The 22,344-nt window shown below is 45.3% G+C and overlaps 1 protein-coding gene and 1 long non-coding RNA gene across 2 annotated transcripts; one reads left to right on the forward strand and one right to left on the reverse strand.

Annotated features, from left to right (window-relative positions):
• The first annotated feature begins 7,289 nt into the window (after positions 1–7,289).
• LOC114602038 (C-signal-like) lies at positions 7,290–17,932 on the forward strand. The gene is made up of 6 exons (XM_028739775.2): positions 7,290–7,604; positions 10,510–10,561; positions 12,170–12,357; positions 13,727–13,885; positions 17,096–17,206; positions 17,794–17,932. The coding sequence occupies exons 1-6, from the start codon at positions 7,458–7,460 to the stop codon at positions 17,914–17,916; spliced, it is 780 nt and encodes a 259-aa protein (XP_028595608.2). The 5' UTR covers positions 7,290–7,457; the 3' UTR covers positions 17,917–17,932.
• LOC114602039 (uncharacterized) lies at positions 17,067–20,887 on the reverse strand. Its single transcript, XR_003707854.2, has 4 exons — positions 20,203–20,887; positions 18,893–19,070; positions 17,777–18,185; positions 17,067–17,171 (listed from the first exon to the last, which is right to left on the reverse strand). It is a non-coding gene; the product is annotated as an uncharacterized LOC114602039 (long non-coding RNA).
• Between the last annotated feature and the right edge of the window lie 1,457 nt (positions 20,888–22,344).

Below are 22,344 nucleotides of genomic sequence, written 5' to 3' on the forward strand. Positions count from 1 at the left end.
TATCTTGCACATCCTCCCAAAGGAGCCCAGTCCTGTGGGGAACAGCTGTGCCATTGCTGTGGTGGCTGGCTGCTTCTTCTCTCCCATTAATCTTTGAGCCCTGGAGGTGGGTGTGCTCCCCTTGTTTGTGACATCTCCATCCAGCACTTTGGGCAAGTCCTCCAAGGGTATGTGGGACACTGGTCCAGGACAATGAGCTTGTGAGCTGTCCATGGTGTTGACAGTCCTGCTGCTCTTCTCTGTGCATACAGGCATGCTGCTCCTCTGCAGATCAGCAGCCACCATAGATTTGGTGCTTACCCTCCCAACAGCTGCCTCTCTCAGTGCCATCTCCACCATGTCACAGGTACCCCTCCATAGGATACTGAAGTGCCACAACTCCAACCTGCAGCACACCCCCAACTGGTGCCCCTGCTGCCCCCAAGGCCACCTTCAAAGCTGGGCCTTGGGATAATGGAAGAGAATCAGGAGGAGCTGCCACCTCCAGTGTGTGTGAAAGTCTTGGGGGAAGGGAGTTTCCACTCCTAGCAATTTTGGAGGTCAGCCCTGCCTAGTTGCTGAGGATGACAGGGTGAGTGATGCTGCTACCCTGTTTGAGACACAGACTGAGTCCTTGGCAGGTAGTGTTGGCAAGGAGGAGAAGGGTATTGGTGGTGGTGGGAGCCTTAGGGCGGAAACTGTGGTGCTAGTGTATCATGCCCTTGTAGTGAAGAATGTGGGTGTCTTGGTGGTGGAGGTCACTGTCCAGCTATCCACATGTGTATGTCCTGCAGCCAGAGCTGTCGCTGAGGTCTTGTTGCTTTGTGGCAACTGTGGAGTGTAGGAGGCTGGTTGGTGCATGTGGCCAGAGGTGGCAGTTGCTTCACCACACTCCAGGTGGGTAATGGAGATCTGGTGGTGCAGGTTTGCACACTCAGTGCTGTGGCACCACGTCCACAGGCACTGAGAGACTCTTTGCTGCCTCCTTGGGCTGGAGCAATCAGATCCTACATGTGGTAAGAAATGTGGGGTCTCCATCACAGAGGAATTTGGTGAACTCTCCCTGCTTCTCTATAAGCTGGCGCAAGTGGCTGGTGATCACAGTGGCCTGGCTGGCATATCTGCCTGTGTGGATCTCCCTGGCTATGCAGTCTTCTTGCAAGATGCCACTGGTGCACTTGGCCTTTGCACCAGCAGCAGGTCTGATCTGGCTTGCATTTCTGCCCCCAGCTGTCTTTGCTCATGCAGCCCCACCTGCCTGCCAAGCCCTTGAGGTTTGACTGCTCCTTGTCATGTCTGGACCACTGATCTATGGGGTGCCTACTGGGGGTTGGTGGGGAGCGAGGATTGCAGAAATCTTTGCTACTATGAACTCCTTTTCTCCTTTGGTATGTTGCTTAATTGTTTCTTTCATGTCAATAAGGAGCAGTTTTTTGCACTGTGCTCTCTGGTTCCATGGGATCATTGGTGTGTGATGGGGCTGCAGGCATTTGTGTGTGTTGGGGCAGTGATGATCCACCTGTGGTTGAGATGCCACAAGTTGCTGCTAAGTATAGTTGCTTATGGGGTGTAGGGGGCTATGCAGCATGTGTTTTGGTTACTAATAGGTCATGTGTGTGGTGCTCAGTGTAGCAGTGCATTCTGGGAGCTAAGTCTGGATTGGCTTTTCTGGGTGAGATTGCTATGGACATGACAGCCATTGGGACATGCCTACACTCCTGCTGCTGACTGTTTTCCCTTTCCTAGCACTGGCCCCTCTCAGCAGATTATTACAGGATAGATGGTGATGCTACCTTGCAGGGCCGTGCTATATGTACATGCTGAACTTAAATTGTTCATTGCCTCTTAAATTCAGAAAGGGTTAGGATGTCTGCTTGTCTGTTTGGGGGATTCCCCCTGCCTCGCCCTTCCAACACAGGCACACTTCCCTCAGAATAAAACAGAATAAAATGAACTCTATTAGACTAATAGAGTTAAAGAGTCGCTAATATAATATAGACTATAGCTTAAGGTTACCAGATTTTTTCCAATGCTTCCAGGGACACTTTTCAACTTCAATAGGAATGATAGGATTTGTCAGAGGACTGATTTGTAAATCCGGGGACTGTCCTTGGGAAACGGGGATGTCTGGTACCCTTACTATAGCTCCCAGTATCCTTTGCCTTTATCCCTGTTGGCTGGGGTCTCTGGGAATTGCAGTTCGCCTCTTTCTCTGTTGTGTATTAAAACTTAGTCAGTAAAGTCCTTAAATAGTACTTTTCTGTCACCTGGTGACAAAAAAGTATAACTGCAGCCAGTGGCGTAGCGTGGGGGGTGCCAGGGGTGCCGGCCGCACCGGGCGCAACGTTTTGGGGGGCGCGTTTGGCCGGCCCCCCTCGAGGAAGCGGGAACCTCTCCAAGGCACAGCGTGCCGTCGGTAGAGGAAAAAAGCCGCGCAGCAGCAGCAGCAGCAAAGTCGGGAGGAGGAGGAGGTGGAGCGAGCCTGCTAATTCCTTGCTGGGAATTAAGCGGCTCAAGACTCTCTCCACTGGCCGCCTGGGTAGTGAGCTGAGCCGAGCAGGGAGTCTGGCGAGGGGGTGGGAAGAGACTTTCCCCCCTTTTTTCCACCTCGCCTGGTCAAAAAGGAGAGCGGAGTCTCCTCAGGGCGCCCTCAGGCAGGGCAGGGAAAGGCAAGCAGAGCGAGGAGGAGAGAGGGGGGAGGGGGGGAGCAGCCAGGAAACGCCGCGGTGTGGAGGAGGAATCAATTTAGGAGAGAAAGCGAAAAGCCTTGGAGAAAGGGGAAAAAGGAAAGAAAAGAGGCAGCTCCAGGAGAGCGCGGGGGAAAGAGAAGCCTCGCTGCTGCTGCTTGGGAGAGTAAATTACTGTACTTGCCTTGCCCCGGGTTAGGGGGCGCAAATTACTTGCCTTGCCCCGGGTTAGGGGGCGCAAATTACTTGCCTTGCCCCGGGTGCTGATAACCCACGCTACGCCGCTGACTGCAGCCTCTTTCTGCCCACTGCAAGCATAGTGTGGTAAACTCCTCTAACTGTAGCCTGTTTCTACCAACTCTGCTGCCATCTGGTGGCAGAATAGTATAAAGGTAAAGGTAAAGGTACCCCTGCCCATACGGGCCAGTCGTGTCCGACTCTAGGGTTGTGCGCCCATCTCACTTAAGAGGCCGGGGGCCAGCACTGTCCGCAGACACTTCCGGGTCACGTGGCTAGCGTGACGAAGCTGCTCTGGCGAGCCAGCACCAGCGCAGCACACGGAAACACCGTTTACCTTCCCGCTATAAAGCGGTACCTATTTATCTACTTGCACTTAGGGGTGCTTTTGAACTGCTAGGTGGGCAGGAGCTGGGACCGAAAGACAAGCTCACCCCGCCGTGGGGATTCAAACCGCCGACCATACGATCGGCAAGTCCTAGGCACTGAGGTTTTACCCACAGCGCCACCCGCAGAATAGTATAGCTGCAGCATATTCCAACTCACTGGTGGCATGAGATGTTGGAGTTATCTATCTAAAACAAATTTACGAACATATGAAGTATGACTAAACAGGATGTCAAAATTGAATAAACAAAATATAAATATCAAAGTAAACAAAAAATATAAATCTGCCTCTCTTCAATTGACACACGCATAGACACTCTCACATGCTCACTCTCTTGCTACCTCCTAACACCTTAGGGCAGCATGACTGGTTCCACTGCACTGGGCCCAAACCTTTTAATACAGTAGAAAACTTATACCTCCCAAGTTCAGAAATGCCTATAGCACAGTATTAGACGATATGCTTTGCATGCAGAAGGTCCCAGGTTCAATGCTCAGCATCTCCAGGTAGGGCTGGGAATGCTCCCTGCCTGAAACAATGGAGAGCAAATGCCAGTCAATGCAGACAGCGCAAAACTAGATGGACCAATAGTCTGAGTAAAAGGCATATCCCTGTGTTCCTCTGTTCCTGAAGATGCCTGGCTTTTGCTTTTGTTTTAAACCTGAACTTTTTGTTTTGCACCACGTTTGACTGAATAAATTCTAGAAGAATATTCAGTACCTGAGGAGGACATGAGGAGGACAGCATTGTGGACTACAATTTCATATACAATTGTGTAAATGAGGGGCAAATATTGCTAACATCCCTCAGGCAGTGAAACCTCTCTGCGCTCACATTGTGGACTGTGTCAGTGAGGCCTTAAAGTTCTCTCTCAGGACCATTATCCTGCCTTCCCTTATCTCACAGATATCTTTCTGCAATACGGTATGCAGAGCATCCTCAAGGTGCTGAATAATTTATCATTACCGCTGATAGGAGCCTTTCAGGAACAGGAAGGGAACATTCTCTCCTGGTGAGGCGACTCCTCATCTGAGCAGTCTTTCTCATCTCTTTGATGGTGACCCTTTTTGTGAACTGAAGGGAGAGAACTCTTCTCTGGTGAGCATAGGTGCCAACTCCCTGGGGCCCAGGGTACATGAGCACCCACAACATTCCCCATGAAGGCACCAGGCACCCACAAATTTCAGTGCCAGGGCCATACACGCTGCATGGCACTCCTGCTGGTGAGACGACAGCTTTCCTACTTGTTTGACACTGTAGACGGAACCCTTTGCTAGATTCAGTGTGTGGATGTTTTAAGTATGGGAACCTCCAGACTGTCAATTTTTTTGTAGAAGGAATTCAAGCACATACTTTTTGTGCAATTAAAGTGGATGAACTGCCATAGGACACCAAGCCCACTTTTAAGGGCTTTTTAAGAAAGTGACAGGGAAATGTGTTGCAAAGTGAATGAGCAAATTCCCTGCAAGCGAATTAGGATGAATGTTTGAATCCTATGACTGGAATTTTGAGGTCTTAGATATATGTTAAATGTTCATAAGTGTACCAACCAAGCACGTACATTAATCAGCACAGGAAGACCAACCTGAAACCATTTTTGATTCCCAAACTGACCAGGTGTTTTCTCTGCAAGGAGGGGAGGGGGTTGTCAATTTGCAAGCCCCCTCCACAGAGGCTGGCCCCTCTCACTGTCCTCGGAGCTTGCATACCGGTAACCTCCTCTGGCTGATATCCAGACAGACCAGGGAGATTTTGATAGGCGACATCAAAAGAACTTTGCTTCAGGATGAGAACAGAAATCGTGCTCTGGCGGCATAGCGGCAGCAGAAGGCCCCATTAGCTAAAGTGATGCTTCAGGTTAAGAACAGTTTCAGGACCTCCAGAATGAATTAAGTACGTAACCAGGGGTACCACTGTATAAGGGCAGGCACACCTTGGTTCTGGGTTCCTCCTCCCTCCTGCATGTGGTGAGTGAGGACCTTGTTGCAACAGATCAATAAAGATCAGGCTTGCTAGCTGCTTTGCTTCTCATTATTCTCTGGTTGGTCTCTGTTATTTTCTCCTAGCAATAGGGAACCTACATAAGGACTCTATATGGGCTCTTGGATACAACATAAGGGGGGGGGGAGGCAGATTTTTGTTTACAACAATCCTCATCGTCATGTAACCACTCCATAAATGAATTAGAACAGAGGCTGCCATTTCTCCCTGCATTCTAGCTCAGCCATACCTTGTTGTACAGTTCAAGGAAGCACAATCCCACGGCTAAATTTTAATATAAGTGTTACATAACAGACCAGTTTCTTATTTGTAAAAGGTTATGCAGGTCCCAGCACATACCATGGGTTTGGTTTCATAGAATTGAAGGTCACTGGAATCTGGTAGCATTTCTTCCTTCCTTTTTATTTGAAATTTTTATTTATTTATTTTTTCAAAATCTGTACACTGTATAGTGTCTTCATGATCACAATCCTGTTACACTGTGAAACAAAATGGAGCCAACTCCTCTTCCAGTTGTGGCTATATATCAGTCCAGAAATATTTCTGGTGGGTGGATGGAGCAATCCCAGAGGACCCCTTGCCCATACACAGCAGGGCTGGTATCTCTGTGTGTGTAAGCCTGTGAGACCACTGGCATTTCTGTCATATAAAGTTTATTCACACAAAAGTATGGGCTGAGCAAGAGATGGAAGACTCACAGAATTAACACTTCAACAGATCAGCCTCCCCTATTAGGATTTTGCTCCGCACAAAAAGCAAGTTAGACCTCTGTGCTCCTTTTTAACACCCTCATTTCAAGGCTGACAGTTTTGTTCTTTTTCACATGCAGATACCTTGATGAAATCACTTCCAGCTAGAGAAGGAGGGGGTTCAGAAGAATCTCCAGTTATTGAATTTCTGTGCCAACATCTCACTTGCACTTGACCATCTCTTTAGTTATGCAAAGACCCATTCTCTCACCAAAAGAAAGTATGCCAAGCCGGGGAGTAGCCAAGGCGAAGTAGACCTAGTTAAGAAGATCCATCACAAAGAAACTCCCTTTGAGAGCATTATGGAATATTTCCCTACCTCCCTGGCCATACTTGGCCAGTTAACCAGAAATGCTTAATCTCTAACAAGCCAGAGCAAGAGCTGCCTCAGTTAATTAAGGGCTCTTCCAAATGACCTACTTAGTAGCATTCATCCTGATTTGGTTGCATAAAGTTTACACAAAGATTAGATTACATCTGATCTTTATTGAGCAGTTCTGATTTGTTTACAAGGACATTATAGGATAATAAACTTTCATCCTGCATTAATCCTGATTTGTTTGCAGGACATTTATACTTCATTCATTTCATGGTTTTCAGTGCATTTCCCTCCCACTTTTCTAACTGTAAAGTCAATTTGAGGTGAATTTGTTGCACAAAGGCTTTAATCCACACCTAAATTTCCAGGTACCCACGTGAATCCTCCCTCATAAAATCATGATGGTGTGGAAGGGCCATCATACTTGTTCCTAATTATAGCTGCAAATCCAAAACAGAAGCAGTTGGGTTGTTGTTTTCCTTTAGCCCCCTTCTCTTTTTCCAGTTGAGGGAAAGGAAAGGGTGGGGGTGAGCAGACACTGATCTCACACATTGTTGCCAAGCCTTCTTTGGCACACAGCTCTGGCAAGCCCTACCAAATCTCCCCTCTTGAAATTTGCAGTGAGCTGCTTATTCCACCCCACCCCCAAGCTATGCAGGAGCCCTTGAAGACCTCTACAGCAGGAATATTGTTTTTCCATTAGGCTCAGAAATCAAGGAATTGACTCAAGATCTGCTGAGGGGTGGAATGGAGGGTTAAACTCCAAAGGGTAGGCAAATAACCTGCACACTGCACAATTCCAAAGTTTTCAGGGAGTCTCTGCCTGTCTCTTGCTCTCTGACATGTACACACACACCCCATTTTCTTTTTCTCCCAAATCAAATCCCCTTTGGGCAAACAGTTCTGCTGAATAATAACAGTTCTTGCTTGTAGAGGGATTGTACGCTAAACGGGTTCCTCTTTCTTTTTGTTATGCTGCCAGCAGCTGGCAAAGCAGACCTGGTTTAGGAGACCTGGTTTAGGAGGACAATCATTTGTGTGAACTGCAGCAGAGGAGCTGGGGACTTAGGCAAGCAAAACGTTTCATCCATTAGAAGATGTCTATGCTGAATGCGCGTTCCGTCCTGGTGACTGGGTCCAACCGGGGCATTGGCTTAGAACTGGTCAAGCAGCTGGTGGAGAAAAGCAACAGGCCAGAATGGATCTTTGCCACTTGTCGGGACCCAGAGGGACCAGGTGCTCAGGTGAGCTCTAGGGAAGGGCCAGCAATCCTGTAGAATGGGTGCCTAAACTAGTGAATTCCCTCTGATGCCAGAGAAATTGTGCCTAGGGTTTATGTGGAGGTGTCTGATAAGATTTCTTAAGCTTCCTGTTGTTCAGGCACTTCTGCAGAGCAACAACAAATCAAGATATACATCCCCATAGAGAAAAAACTTGGATGGTGTATGTATCAGAGACCAGGTCAGGTAGTTTTTTTCTATTGTGATAAGAATTTTAAGGTCTTAGATACGTAATAAATGTTCATAAATGTACCAAGCAAACACGTACAGTGGTACCTCAGGTTAAGTACTTAATTTGTTCCAGAGGTCCGTTCTTAACCTGAAACTGTTCTTAACCTGAAGCACCACTTTAGCTAATGGGGCCTCCTGCTGCTGCCGCGCTGCCGGAGCACGATTTCTGTTCTCATCCTGAAGCAAAGTTCTTAACCCGAGGTAATATTTCTGGGTTAGCGGAGTCTGTAACCTGAAGCGTATGTAACCTGAAGCGTATGTAACCCAAGGTACCGCTGTACATAAATATATAAACCACATGTCTGAAAACCCCACAGAAAAAAAGTCCTGAACAAATTGGCCTGAATTATTTCTCTGCAAGGTCAAAGTGGGAAACCTCCCCATTGTCTTTTTCCTTCACAAATCCTGTCTTAAGGGCACATTTAAGATATGAATAGGGTGTGGGCCTATGACCTGGCTCAGGAACTAAGTATTACAAAAGACTGGCCAGGCTCCCCAGGCAATCTAATCAAGTGACCATTAAACAGGTAACCTGTCAGACTAGATAAACAAGTCACTCAGATTTCTGCTGTAGACCGCCTTTTCTGGGATGTAGGTATGATGTATCTGGGGGGTGGTCTTAGGTTACACCTCTTCTGTGATGTATGTATGTTGTATGGAGGGGTGGTCTTGAGCTCCAGGGCAGGGAATTTAAAATGTCTATATAAGGCCTTGGACAGTGTTCTCAAAGCTACCAGCATGAGTTTGACCAAACTGTGGGAGGCAGTGGAAGACAGGAGTGCCTGGCGTGCTCTGGTCCATGGGGTCACGAAGAGTTGGACACGACTAAATGACTAAATAACAATATAAGGCCTTGAGCGCCATTGTTCTGGGTTCCTCCTCCCTCCTGCATGTGGTGAGCGAGGACCCTGTTGCAACAGATCAATAAAGATCAAGCTTACTAGCTGCTTTGCTTCTCAATATTCTCTGGTTGACCTCTGTTATTTTCTCCTACCAATAGGGAACCTACGTAAGGACTCTATATGGGCTCTTGGATACCCCATAAGGGAAAAGGGCAGATTTTTGTTTATAACACTATCTCTGTCTTTCCTTTACTCCAGGGTTTGTATTTTTATTCAGCTATGGAGCACAGGAAGGGGGCAGAGACTAGATTTCTTATTGCAGGCAAAGGAGAGAGAAGAGCAGCAACCCTTGCCAGCAAGAGCCTGGGAAAAGCACAGGGTGGCATGGCAGCTTCTGTAGCTCAGTTGGTTACAGCATGGTGCTGATAATGCCAGGGTTGCAGGTTCAATCCCCGTATGGGACTGTTGCACATTCCTGCATTGCAGGGGGTTGGACTAGATCATCCTTGGGGTCCCTTCCAATTCTACCATTCTACGATTCTATGATATCAGAAAGGTACGGAGTGGGAAACCTCCCCATTCCATAGAGGAAAGTACTAAATTCTGCTGTTGAAAAATGGGTACCAGGACAGAGACAGTGGCCTGAGAGGACTCTCCCAGTGCAGAGTCAATAGTGTGGGAGTTTTGAAGAACATTTATGTACTGGGAGAAGAAGCAGACAGCCCAGTACAAATCCATTACAACAGCAACAAAGACACCTGTAGGAAGTGCTTTTAAACTCTTTGCTTCTGATAAGGAAAATTCTGGGTACATCCCCCACGGGTCCATGCGGTCAGTAAAAGAAGGAAATTCCAGCCAAGTAATTTGGAGCAAAACAGCAGTCAGTAGACTTAGATCCTTTATTGTTGGGCAACAGGTTCAAACAGCAGCGAGTGAACCCCGAGCAAGGAGTGACATTGACTTTTAAAACTTTCCCACCATATCCCAGAATGCAGTTCATACAGTAACATTGCTACATCATTACTACCTCACTAAAACGTCAGAAAGGGGAAGGTTATACAACATTAACATAAGCAGACATGTCAGGACAAGACCCAGGTATAAGATTAGCATAGGCAAACACCTCTTAAGTACCCTTCACCAAAGCACAATATAGTGGTACCTCGGCTTAAGTACTTAATTCGTTCCGGAGGTCCATTCTTAACCTGAAACTGTTCTTAACCTGAAGCACCACTTTAGCTAATGGGGCCTCCTGCTGCTGCTGCGCCGCCAGAGCCCAATTTCTGTTCTTATCCTGAAGCAAAGTTCTTAACCTGAAGCACTATTTCTGGGTTAGCGGAGTGTGTAACCTGAAGCGTATGTAACCTGATTCATATGTGACCCCAGGTACCACTGTAGAACTATCTTTGCATGTCTGCATCCCGGGGCAAGTTCGGTGATGAGATTTGGTTTCCATTGGCCAACAACCAGCTCAGCAATTGTCACCCCTGGGTGGGGTGTTTGTACATGTCCTCACGCTTGAGGGATTATGGCGGGAGGTGGCAGGGAAAAGGGTCCTTTTTCCAAGGGCAAAATGGCATTGGAATGGAGGAAATTGGCAAATGGGTTGATTTTATATGATTTATAAAGCTAGGTATCTTCCCTGAGCTGTCGTCGAAAGGATAGATTCAGGCATAATATTTATAACATTTAACAATTTTAAAGATGTGCCCCTCCCCACCCCCGTAATTTCTGTAACACTTCCTACATTGTTTCAAACAATTCAGTCCACATTGCTGTGTTTTGTTATCTTTCAGGCCTTGAAGAATTTGGCTGCCAAGCATGAGGGAGTGGTTATCAACCCACTGGGTATGTGCCTCTTATCCCCTTGATTCTCTCTCCTTAATGGAGAAAGGTGCTGTCATTTAAGGCCATTTTACAGGATCTCTGTTTCATTTGTATCGGTTCCTCATTTGTAGTTTGCAGTTCCCATGTCTTACCCAGGTTCCTGCTCTGTTTTGGGGGCATCATAATTTTTGTTGGGATCCATCTGCCTCGAGAGACTATGAAGTAGACCAACCTTTCTCCTCTTCTTAAATGCAGTTCCTCCTAATTAAAATGTATGGAATTTTAAAACAAGCTGCTACACGATCAACCACCATGCATGCTCCTGCAGAAACAACAAAGAGATACGGAAGAAATGGAGGCAACGCATAAAAATGAAACTTGGGAACTTGTACCTTTACCTGAAGGGAGAAAACCCATCAGTTCCAAATGGGTGTTTAAAATAAAAAAAAAGGAAGAAGCTCAAGTACCGATATTTAGAGCTAGATTGGTTGCAAGGGGTTTTGCACAAAAGCACAATGAAGACTATGAATCAATTTTTGCTCCTGTAACATATCCTAATGTTAGGCTATTGTTAAAAATAGTAGCAAAAAAGAAAATGAAGGTTTCACATTTTGATATCAAAACTGCATTTTTATATGGTGAACTTGAAGAAGAAATATACATGATTCAACCACAGGGTTTTGTGAAAGATCCAGATCTGGTATGCAAACCGAAAAGGTCCATTTATGGTTTGAAACAGGCAGCTAGATGCTGGAACAAGAAATTAGACAGTGTGTTGAAAAATCTTGGATTTGAGCAAAGCAAAGCTGATCAATGTCTGTACACTTGTAGAGACAATGATGGAATTACTTATTTGGTGGTTTATGTTGATGATCTTTTATTGATTTATGATTCAGATAAGCAGAAAAACAAGTTTGAAAAAGGTTTGAAAGCACAATTTTAAATTAAAAATTTAGATACAGTGAACAATTACCTAGGCATGCAAATAGACAGAGATGAATTAGGCTCTTTCTGATTAGTCAAAGCAGTAAAATTCAGGCTCTGCTAGTCAAATGGCATAGATAATTGTAATCTAGTTGCTACTCCAATGACTCTCAAATGTCAAAAGCAAGATGATTAAAAATAATTTGAGGATATTGACAAATACAGAAGTGTAATTGGAAGTTTGCTTTATTTAGCAAACATATCCAGGCCTGACATATCAAATGCAACTAACATACTTAGCAAATAAAATAAAATAAAATAAAATAAAATAAAATGTAACAGCTATTAATTAATCATGTACAGTAGAACTTCAGATTCTGAACTTAATCCATTTCAGGAGTCCATTTGACTCCCAAAAAGGTTTGGGAACCAAGACACTGCTTCCGATTGGCTGCAGGAGCTTCCAACAGCCAATTGGAATCTGCACCGGACGTTCAGCTTCCAAAGAACGTTTGATAACCAGAACAATCACATTCGGGAGTCAAAACATTCAGCTCCCAAGGCATTTGGGAGCCGAGGTTCCATTGTATATTACTGAGTCATTTCTGCCCTTAAGATAGATGTTCAACCTTGTTAGACCTTACTAGTTACTGGTTAACTCGGTTCAGCAGAATCACCTTTACAATAATTTCTTTGTTACTATAGACACTTGTGAGCCTAACAGCATCAAGGCTGCTGCAGCCAGAGTCACTGAGTGTCTGAAAGGAGCCGGGTTGAATCTTCTGATAAACAATGCTGGGATTGTAAGGCCAGCTTCTATGGAAGATGAGACACCAGAGAGTATGTCTGAGGTGTATAGGACCAATGTGATTGGGCCCATGGTAGTCACTCAGGTAAGGCTATCCCTGGATACATGCTTCTTCACAGACATTCCTCAGCATGTTGTAGAGCTCTTAAGTTATGGAGAACAGAATGATTTATGCAAATGTTTTCTGGTGATGAGTTCATTGTTTGCAGAGTGTTTTTTTGTTTAGTTTTTACACTTGAGCAGTATAGAAATTTCATGAAATAAATTGGCTTGATTTCTCGAATGTACAGGACCTTTAACAGCTGAACGAAAGACAGATGTTCAACTGTCACTGATGTGGCAGTGGATGGGCTGGACTGTTGTTTTGCTTCAGTGATGGACTGAATGAGAGCCAACAAACTGAAGCTCCATTCAGATACAACTTAGGCACTGTTAGCAGGTAATTCCCTAGACCAGAAGAATGGGAGGGGGGCAGCTCTTGATGGGGTTACACTTCCTCTGGAAGGAGCAGGTATGTAGCTTGGGGGTACTCCTTGATCCATTGCTGTCACTTGAGGCTCATGTGGGGCTGCCTCTGAAGACAGTTTGGAAACTTCAGCTGTTGAAGAATTCATTTGGCTTGTTCACTGGGGCAAGACAGTCTCAGCATATAATCAGTGGTGGAGCTTCAAGCTCCGGTGGGTGGGGGGCGGAGAGCAGGCAAGGCATGGCTGGTGCGCATCCCAGGGGCGTGGCGCATGTCCCAGGGGCATGGCATGCTGCCCACAGAGGCGTGGCGCGTGTCCCGGGGGTGTGGCACCCAGTGTGGGGGGGGCAGCAATGATGGCACCTCACCGGGATCGTGCCGCTGGGGGTGGTGCACTTGCCCCGCACCCCTGTTCCTTTGCCAGTGCATATAACACCAATCCTGGCCTGACTGCACTGACTGCCAATTAGTTCCCAGACCCAATTCAAAGTGCTAGTTTTGACCTATAAAGCCTTAAATGACTCAGGCCAGCAATACCACAAAGACTGCCTCTCAGTATGAACCTACCTGGATTCTGCAATGATGATCTGAGACCCTTTTTCATGTGCCCCCTCCACGAGAGGTCTGAAGGGTGGCAACACCAGAACGGGCCTTTTCTGTAGTGGCTCCTAGTTTGTGGAATGATCTCTCCAGGGTGGCTTGCCCAGCGCCCTCATCACATACCTTTAGGAGCCAGGAGAAAACATTCCCCTTCAACCAGGCCTTTGGCTGTTAAACAATCTATGGCCTTTTAAGTTTGTGTTTTATTATTAGTTTTATTAGTTTTATTAGGATTTTAGTATTATGAATTTTGTGTTACAGTGTAAACTGCCCTGTGATCTTTGGATGAAGGGTGGTATATAAATTTATTAAATAATAATTATAATAAAGGAGGACCAGGTCTCCCCACATAGTATAAGGTTGTCCCTTCATTCCACTTCTTCTCCAGGCATTCCTGCCCTTGCTGAGGAAGGCATCTCAGGAAAGCCCCCGGAAAGGAATGAGCTGCAGCAAAGCTGCCATTGTCAACATCTCTAGTGATGCTGGCTCCATCACAAATCTACTTGGATGGGAAGTGGGACATTCCATCAACTACCGCTGCAGCAAGGTACAGAGGTATTTTATGGTGATGCAAAGAGGGGCGCACTGAGCGGTTGGCAAAGCTGACCCCTGCCAGGGGCACACTCAGACCAGAAAGGACTCAAACTCCAGGCAGGATTTAGCAGATGCACCTCTCTCCTCTTCTTCCACCTCTCACACTCCCCATCCCCCTCCAGGACTCCAGTGGCAGCACATCTCAGCCACTCAGTGTTGCCGTGGCACTGGGCGGTGGCGGCGGGGTCTGGCTTTTGCTGGGGTTGTCCCTGTCAGCTACCTGATTTCAACGGGAGGCTGCCTGACTCGGGAGCAGCAGCAACGGTCGAGGAGAGAAGGGGAGAAGCACGCCTCCAGCACTTCTGGGTGCAGGGGCAAAAGCTTTTGTGGATTGGAGCATCCACTTGATGCTCCTTGTTTAAAAAAAGAAGTGAACCTTTCTGTTGAATCTGCCAGTAGTGCAACTGATTTTAGAACCTGGACTTAATAGTTTCAATGCCCACCCACCCCTCCACCCCCGCCCACGGCATGGCTGCCTGTATTGTTTCAGTTCTGAAGTGCACAATCAACACTTCCTATACAGCTCCTCCTGAAGGGCACAAGGGATCCTAGGTATGCTTCTGGATGCAAACAATGAAGGGCAGCTGTGCTAACATGTAGGAAGAAAGTGTCACATTATCATGCTTTTCACACAGCCCTCCATTTGTTCTCAAAGATATCAGCTTGTTGGAGGCCAGATACTCCATGCTCCTCCTCCTTTTCGTTTGTTTTTGTATATCAAACTATCAAAACATACCTTGACAGCATTGTAGAATCTGAAATAACAGGAAGCCTCTGTTAACTTATATTTCTAACATTTAAGAAATAATTACCAGTATTTTCTCTCTCTCTTACATTTGTTATATGCTGCTGAGGCAGTGTCCATGTTGTTCCCAGGCAGTCACCCATCCAGGCACTAACTGTTAGAATTCCTGCTCCATGATTGCAGTCATGGGATTGTTGTTTATCACATGATCATGTATGTTTTGACTCCACAGAGTGGGAAGTGACGGAGACAGGATGTTTGTGTTACTGTGTTCCATGAAGTGGGACTATTGTCCTTTGTCTTTTTTCTCTTTGCTGCCTGATGCTAGAGAGAGAGGGAGCCATGTTGCAGTGCTCTGTGTGTGTTTATATGTAAATAAAGTAGATTAGCCAAAATGCTGAGTTGCTGAGGTCTGTTATGCAAGCTGCGAAGACTCTGTGGATCCCTAAGTGTGCCGATGTCTGTTGGCATTGGTCGCTGTGATGTTCGGGCTGAAGAAAGCTTTTGAAGCTCCTGAATGATCGACCAGGAGGGAGAGAACATGCCAGTCGGGCATGTGACTCTACCAGGGTCCTGCTTGAGTGTAGGACGAGCTCCTGACACTAACCAGATCCACTCCTACTTTAAAAAGTAAAGTAACATAGCTGAAGGTTGGAGAACCTTTAGCTCTTCACATGTTGTTGGATTGTAGCTCCTATAATCCCTTTCCCTGACCGTTGGCCATGCTGGCTGGGGCTATTGGGAGTTGCAGTCCAGAAATATCTTGAAAATCACAGGTTCCGTGGCCCTGCCTTACTCTTACAGACGCCTCCTGTTAACTAACTCCTGCCAGTGGGGCAGAACATCAGTTCAATTTGCTTTTAAAGCCCTTCCCACTTCCCAAAACAATGCATGAACCAAAACACAGCCACCCTCCAAAATTAATACCTCTCCACATTTTGCAATGCAGGTCTCCAGCCAAGTAATATGCACAAAAATGCATATATTCATGAATTACATAAACATACATTATATTAGGGGATATTGCTGTGCAAAAAGGTGTATATTAGGCAAAACTGCATACAAACATGCATATATCATTGTTGTAAGAAAAATAGTATTTAGGGCAACCTACAATTTTACACAAACACACAAAAGGAGTACTTCTCACTGCATTTCCCTCAATGGTTCCCAATTTTATATAAATAAATTTGAATAAGGTTTCCAGTGCAGGGCATAACTTTGTCAAACAACTAGTATAGCCTCTGTACATATACAAAGTTCATGATTCAGCAAATCTATTATGCCTATTAAAGCGTTGCATCTCTTGGCTTAATTACCATTTGAATAAAGCCATGATTGGCTTTTCTTACCAGGGACTCAAGGAAGGTAAGGGGTCAATAAAAAAAAAATCTGCCCAAGGGCAGAAACTCAAAGGTTTTCACCAAAAGCCAGTACAGTGGTACCTTGGGTTACATACGCTTCAGGTTACATACACTTCAGGTTACAGACTCCGCTAACCCAGAAATAGTACCTCGGGTTAGGAACTTTGCTTCAGGATGAGAACAGAAATCGTGCTCTGGTGGCGCGGCAGCAGCAGGAGGCCCCATTAGCTAAAGTGGTGCTTCAGGTTAAGAACAGTTTCAGGTTAGGTACGGACCTCCGGAACGAATTAAGTACTTAACCTGAGGTACCACTGTACTGTAATACAAAGTTGGCAAAATTAAATTTCTACTAAAGCCTCAGTGCTCATGGATCTTGTTTCCTGTATTAAACAGATATATCTGTACCCCAGGCAAAGAAAATTGGGAGCTACATGCCTCCTTTATCTACAGGAGATTGGGGTACATATATCTATTCAAAAAATGTGAGTTATCATTATTTTGTGTGCCCCTGCCCTGGTCATTAGCAGAAGAATCACCTGCTCTCACATGTATGATTGAAATGGCCAGACAGTCAGAATTCATAAATTTCAAATACCGGTATATTCCTAGTCATTTCAGCTATGAGCAGACTAAATTTTCTGCCCCCCCCCCTGTACAGAAAATTGGCCTAGGCCAGTCGATCACGGGCTCCTTTTCCTTTTTCTGGGTAGCCTGGCCATTCCTTTGAGATGGTAAATACTTAGTTCCTGAATCTCTTACACATACTGATATCAGCTTAACAGATACTTGCCAGACTGTAAGCACCTACAGTCCAAAGACAATTGGAAAGCTTTCCCCATTTCCTTCCTCCTCGCAGAGAAAAATTTGAGGTCAATCTGGGAGAATCAAAATGGCTTCAGGATTGTTCTCCTGTACTATTTCAGACACGTGGTTTATATACTTATGTATGTGTTTGCCTTGTACATTTATGAACATTTATTTTATATATATAAGACCTTAGAATTCCTATAACATCATTCACCACCTTCCTGCTCCTGGCATATTTCTCTCCTAGGCTGCTCTGAACATGCTCACACGGTGCCAGTCCCTGGGATTTGCTGAAGACGAGATCCTGTGTGTTGCGCTGCATCCTGGGTGGTTACAGACAGACATGGGAAATTTTGAAGTAAGTGGTTCATGGTGCCCTCCACTTCCCAGAGGTCATCAAATGCACTGAAACACTGGGCCTGCTTCCAACTGAGGCTCAGAATGGCTAATACCATATACACTCGAGTATAAGCCAATCCAAATATAAGCCGAGGCACCTAATTTCAGCACAAAAAACTGGGGAAACTTATTGACTCGAGTATAAGCTGGTTCACCACACCACAAACCTGTGGTGGCGGCAGAGGAAGAACAAGCAGCCCAAAAGTTTGTACTTACTTGTACTGTTCAGTTCCCGCCCTATACCCTAGGATCACACATGTTCTAAACTCTGTGCCTGGCAAACACCAGCCCAGTGGCAGATATCCGTTGCTTCCAAAATGCCCAGAGTTTGAATGTTGGAGCATTTGTCAAGAGAATGCTTCTCTGGTTGCCCTTGATACGTGAACTTGGTGCAAGTGCAGACTGCCCTGTGATCCTTGGATGAAGGGTGGTATAGAAATGAACAAATAATAAAATAAATAATAGTGTGTTGCTTTCACCCATTTGTCATCATTACATATTTGCACAGTGTAAGAGATATATCGCTTACCTGTTCTCCTTTTCCAGGGTATACTAGCCCCAGTGGAAGTGGATGAGGGTGTGAAAGAGATCCTAAACACCCTTGCGTGTCTCTCAGAGAAAAACACTGGCACTTTTGTAAACCTCGATGGGGAAACCCTTCCCTGGTGAAAGCACAATGTTATTGTCCTCACTGCAATGGGAAACCAGCAACACGGGCAATCCAAATACCTGAATAGATGAACTTCAATTTCAATAAATGCAACAAGTTCTGCTGAAAATATTAAAACTTCCTTCTAGCTGCTCTGTGTGGCAGAGATTCCTTCTGGTTGCTTTATATGACCTAGCCTGTCTGTTAGTTGTTTTTGTCTTGTGTCACTATTGTGCCTTCTCACAAACACAGTCTCAGAGTGATACACAATGTAAGGGTCTTCTCAATCCTGAAAAAAATGCAAAAGGGAAAAACTTGTTCTCAAAAGTGCTAGCTAAGCAGATTTCTTATAGGTCAATATGTGTTGGAACACTGGTTCCTTTTTCTGGGGAGATCTACACATAATTAAAAATATAAGTTTAATGCTGATCTATGAACAAAATTACACACAACACTAATTAGAATAGTGAAACGTAACTAATCTGATTTACCAACTGAAATTAGACAAATGCCACACATTTTGATATTTAGGCAGCTATTGATTTTTTTGTTTTTAAAGAAGGCTTTTAAAGACCTAGTCATTTCATGGAATAACAACTGTATAATCATAGTTACAGATGGGTAGCCGTGTTGGTCTGCCATAGTCAAAACAAAAAAAATTCCTTCCAGTAGCACCTTAAAGACCAACTAAGTTAGTTCTTGGTATGAGCTTTCGTGTGCATGCACACTTCTTCAGATACCAGGTATCTGAAGAAGTGTGCATGCACACGAAAGCTCATACCAAGAACTAACTTAGTTGGTCTTTAAGGTGCTACTGGAAGGAATTTTTTTTGTTTTGTATAATCATAGAAATAGTTTGAATGTGTTCAGTTACTGAGTTTGTAATCTTTCATATTTTATATTTGATTTTATTCTACACTACTTTGAGAAGTTTTGATTGTGAAGCAGTTTATATACCTGCAAGTAAATAAAATACAATTAGTTATATTTACTTACTTTATTTGTTTGCTTGCTTCTTGATCCTAGCTTCTGGTTTGCCCTGTGTTCTTCTGACTTCCTCTTTGGCCCGGGCTACTGGGTCATCTGGGAGCTCTTGGTTCCTGGTTCCCCTCACACTGCTACCTACAGCAAAGTGCAGTACTCTTTCTCCAGTTGGTATCAGTGCTGGTCACACCTGCAGGGGTCAAATGAAAAGGCGGGCAACCCTCTCATGTTGTTTGCTCTTCATTTTATTTATTTATTTCTAACATTTATACACTGCTTGATTATTTAAAAAACCTCAAAGCGGTTTGCAAAAAAGTAAAATAATACAATCAAGGCTTCACTTGACCTGATTATCTTCCATTTAAAAAAATCCTGTGTAGAAAATGCAATTTGTCTGCATGGGAAGAACTGATTCATCTGCTGCCACAACCGAAAAGAAAAGTAGCCCCTCAGTCTCAGTTTAGGAATTTGTGCATCTTAATTTTTTATATTGCAGGGTCTATCAAACTCCCTGCCACCAAAACTTAAGAGTTCCTCAGTGTGACCCTTTTCTACTGCTACCATTTCCTTAGAATGCCTTTGAAGCTGCCTCCAACCATGATAAAATACAATTACGGTAGGTACGAAATGGAGACCAACATCGGATGAACTAAATTATGTTTACTAAAGGGATACATAAGAGGATACTGATATTGATAAAGGCATTTTAAATGCACTCAACTACAATTTCTAAGCAGTTAAGATACCGTTACTGACACTAGCCTCTAAGTGGCTTTTATCTCATTCCAATTTCCCAAAGTCTCCACTCCAGCCAAATCTACACGTCACAACCCAGTCCAGCTGCTGGGACAGGGCTGGATTTACGTAAGTTTGATGAGGCCCTAAAAGCTACTGAAGGTAATGGGGCCCTTTATATGTCCAGCTGTCCTTTGTCAACAACAAATTTTTGCGTTGAATATATGCTATATGGTAATTTATGGACCTACACAACACAAAACACTGTTGCTGTATGTAGGTTTTATTTTATTTTATCTTATATTTTGGAAATGTACATCCAGGTTTTTTTCCTTTCAATTTTTTTGGGGGGCCCAAGAGAATGGGGCCCTAAGCTATAGCTTGTTTAGCTTATACATAAATCCGGCACTGTGCTGGGGACAACCTGCCTGTGGCCCCAAAGTTCCTCTGGCTGTAGTTCTGGCTGCTGATTTAAAAAACCTGATTGCACAGCCTTCTTCAGCTAAGGCCTTTACACAGAGCAGCCACTTGGCCTACTGCAGCCACCAGCTCCCTTCTTCTGAATATCACCAGCAAAGAATAGCTACCAAGCTGGGTAAGAATAGCTTCATCTCCAGAGCTCAGCTACCTGCTCTCCCCTCAGTTGCTTCTGGTGTTTGCTCAAATCTCCCTCATCAACTGACTTTCCCAACAGTTAACTGCCGTTTCTTCACTGACTAGCATCTCCAGCCAATCAGAGCCTCTTGCTTCCCAGCCCAATCAAAATGGTGTTACTTGATCCATACCCCCTTCTATACATATTAAAGCCATCAACACTCTTTCCTTTCACAGCTTGTCACCAAGCAGATAGTGTTAACCAGGCCCACAACTTAGTAACCACACAAGGCCTAAAACTTGGACAGTTCCATTCTGACATCAACAGGGATCCTTCGCAAAGCACAATAGCCAGCTGGGCAGACCTATACGCACAATATTTTTCCAGAGTCTGAGGGAAGGGTTATAGCTAGGCTTCCTCCCTGACAACCTAGGTTTTCTGTGTAGGGGAATGCATACCCTCTAACATTTCTCCAATGAAAATAGGGATGCCCCATTCCAGAATGATAATTTTACTATTTTTACCCCACACATCTTACTAGGCTGCCCCAGCCACTCTGGGCAGCTTCCAACATATATAAAAACATAATAAAACATTTAAAAAACTTCCCTGTACAGAATTGCCTTCAGATGGCTCGAGGGTTGGATAACTCTATACCCTCCAACATTTCTCCAATGAAAATAAAGGTAAAGGTAAAGGTACCCCTGCCCGTACGGGCCAGTCTTGACAGACTCTAGGGTTGTGCGCCCATCTCACTCAAGAGGCCGGGGGCCAGCGCTGTCCGGAGACACTTCCGGGTCACGTGGCCAGCGTGACATCGCTGCTCTGGCGAGCCAGAGCCGCACACGGAAACGCCGTTTACCTTCCCGCTAGTAAGCGGTCCCTATTTATCTACTTGCACCCAGGAGTGCTTTCGAACTGCTAGGTTGGCAGGCGCTGGGACCGAACAACGGGAGCGCACCCCGCCGCGGGGATTCGAACCGCCGACCTTTCGATCGGCAAGCCCTAGGCACTGAGGCTTTTACCCACAGCGCCACCCGCGTCCCTTCCAATGAAAATAGGAACCTCCTAAAGAAAAGAGGCATTCCGTGATCCTAAATCGGGGACATCTTTGGAAAATATGGACACTTGGAAAGTCTGGAAACGTTTGGGGAGTTCTCATGCACAGTTGAAGTGATGCAGTCTAGACAGGCTGACTTTGGAGGCAGGCCCATGAAGAGGGGTGGGAGGCAGCTAGGTATGCTTGGCCCAAGCCTTGGAGGGCTAATTTGGATGGGCCCCCCCGCTAGGGCCTGCTGGACTTACACTGTCATGTCAAGAATGTGCCCCTCAAACGACCAGGGACTTAATGGGTGAAACGACCATGGGCGAAATGCCTGTCCGTACGCACTGCAAGTCTTTGATAGTAAAATCTGGACCTGTGTTACTGCATACTAGTGTGTAGCATCAGACTAGGGCTTCAGACAAGCTCTGCACAGACCTGCTTGTAGGGATGCCAAACTGGCTTCCAACTTCCAGCTTAACCTCACTGTGTTTGGCTGCCTTCAGATGCAGTGGAAGATGCTGTCCCATCCCCAGTGCTGAAGTAAGATTCAGTTGCCAACACAGTCAGCTTCTGTATTTGGAATGGAAGGGAGGAGAGTCATTTAGTTTTTTAGCGCCAGCAGTAAAATGTCTAGGACCAGTCATGGTTACTTAAGACCATCATCCCTGGGGCTCCTTAAGACCTGTGTGTCCCAAGGGAAGACAGAGGTGGAGAAGTCCAGGCCACAAAGCTGGTACTGGCAGCTCCTGAAGTAGACGTGAGAATATTTTGTACTGTTCATTTGTGTTAATATTTTAAAATTGTGGTTTTGAAGAAAGGCAGTATGAAAATGCATTGTGGTTTTGTGGTATGAAAATGCGGGACTTGACATCTTTCCGCAGGGCCTGCAAGACAGAGCTGTTCCACCAGGCCTTTGGCCAGGGCACAGCCTGACTCCCTCCCTCGGCAATCTTCGCGGAGCTCTGGCCCAATGGTTGCCAGTGGCTTGAATTAATTAATTTTATAATGAATGATTTTAGAATGTTGTTTATGCTGTACTTTTGTACTGTTTTATTGTTGTTAGCCGCCCTGAGCCCGGCTTCGGCTTGG

Source organism: Podarcis muralis, chromosome 7, assembly GCF_964188315.1.
Source record: "Podarcis muralis chromosome 7, rPodMur119.hap1.1, whole genome shotgun sequence".
Taxonomy (NCBI): domain Eukaryota; kingdom Metazoa; phylum Chordata; class Lepidosauria; order Squamata; family Lacertidae; genus Podarcis; species Podarcis muralis.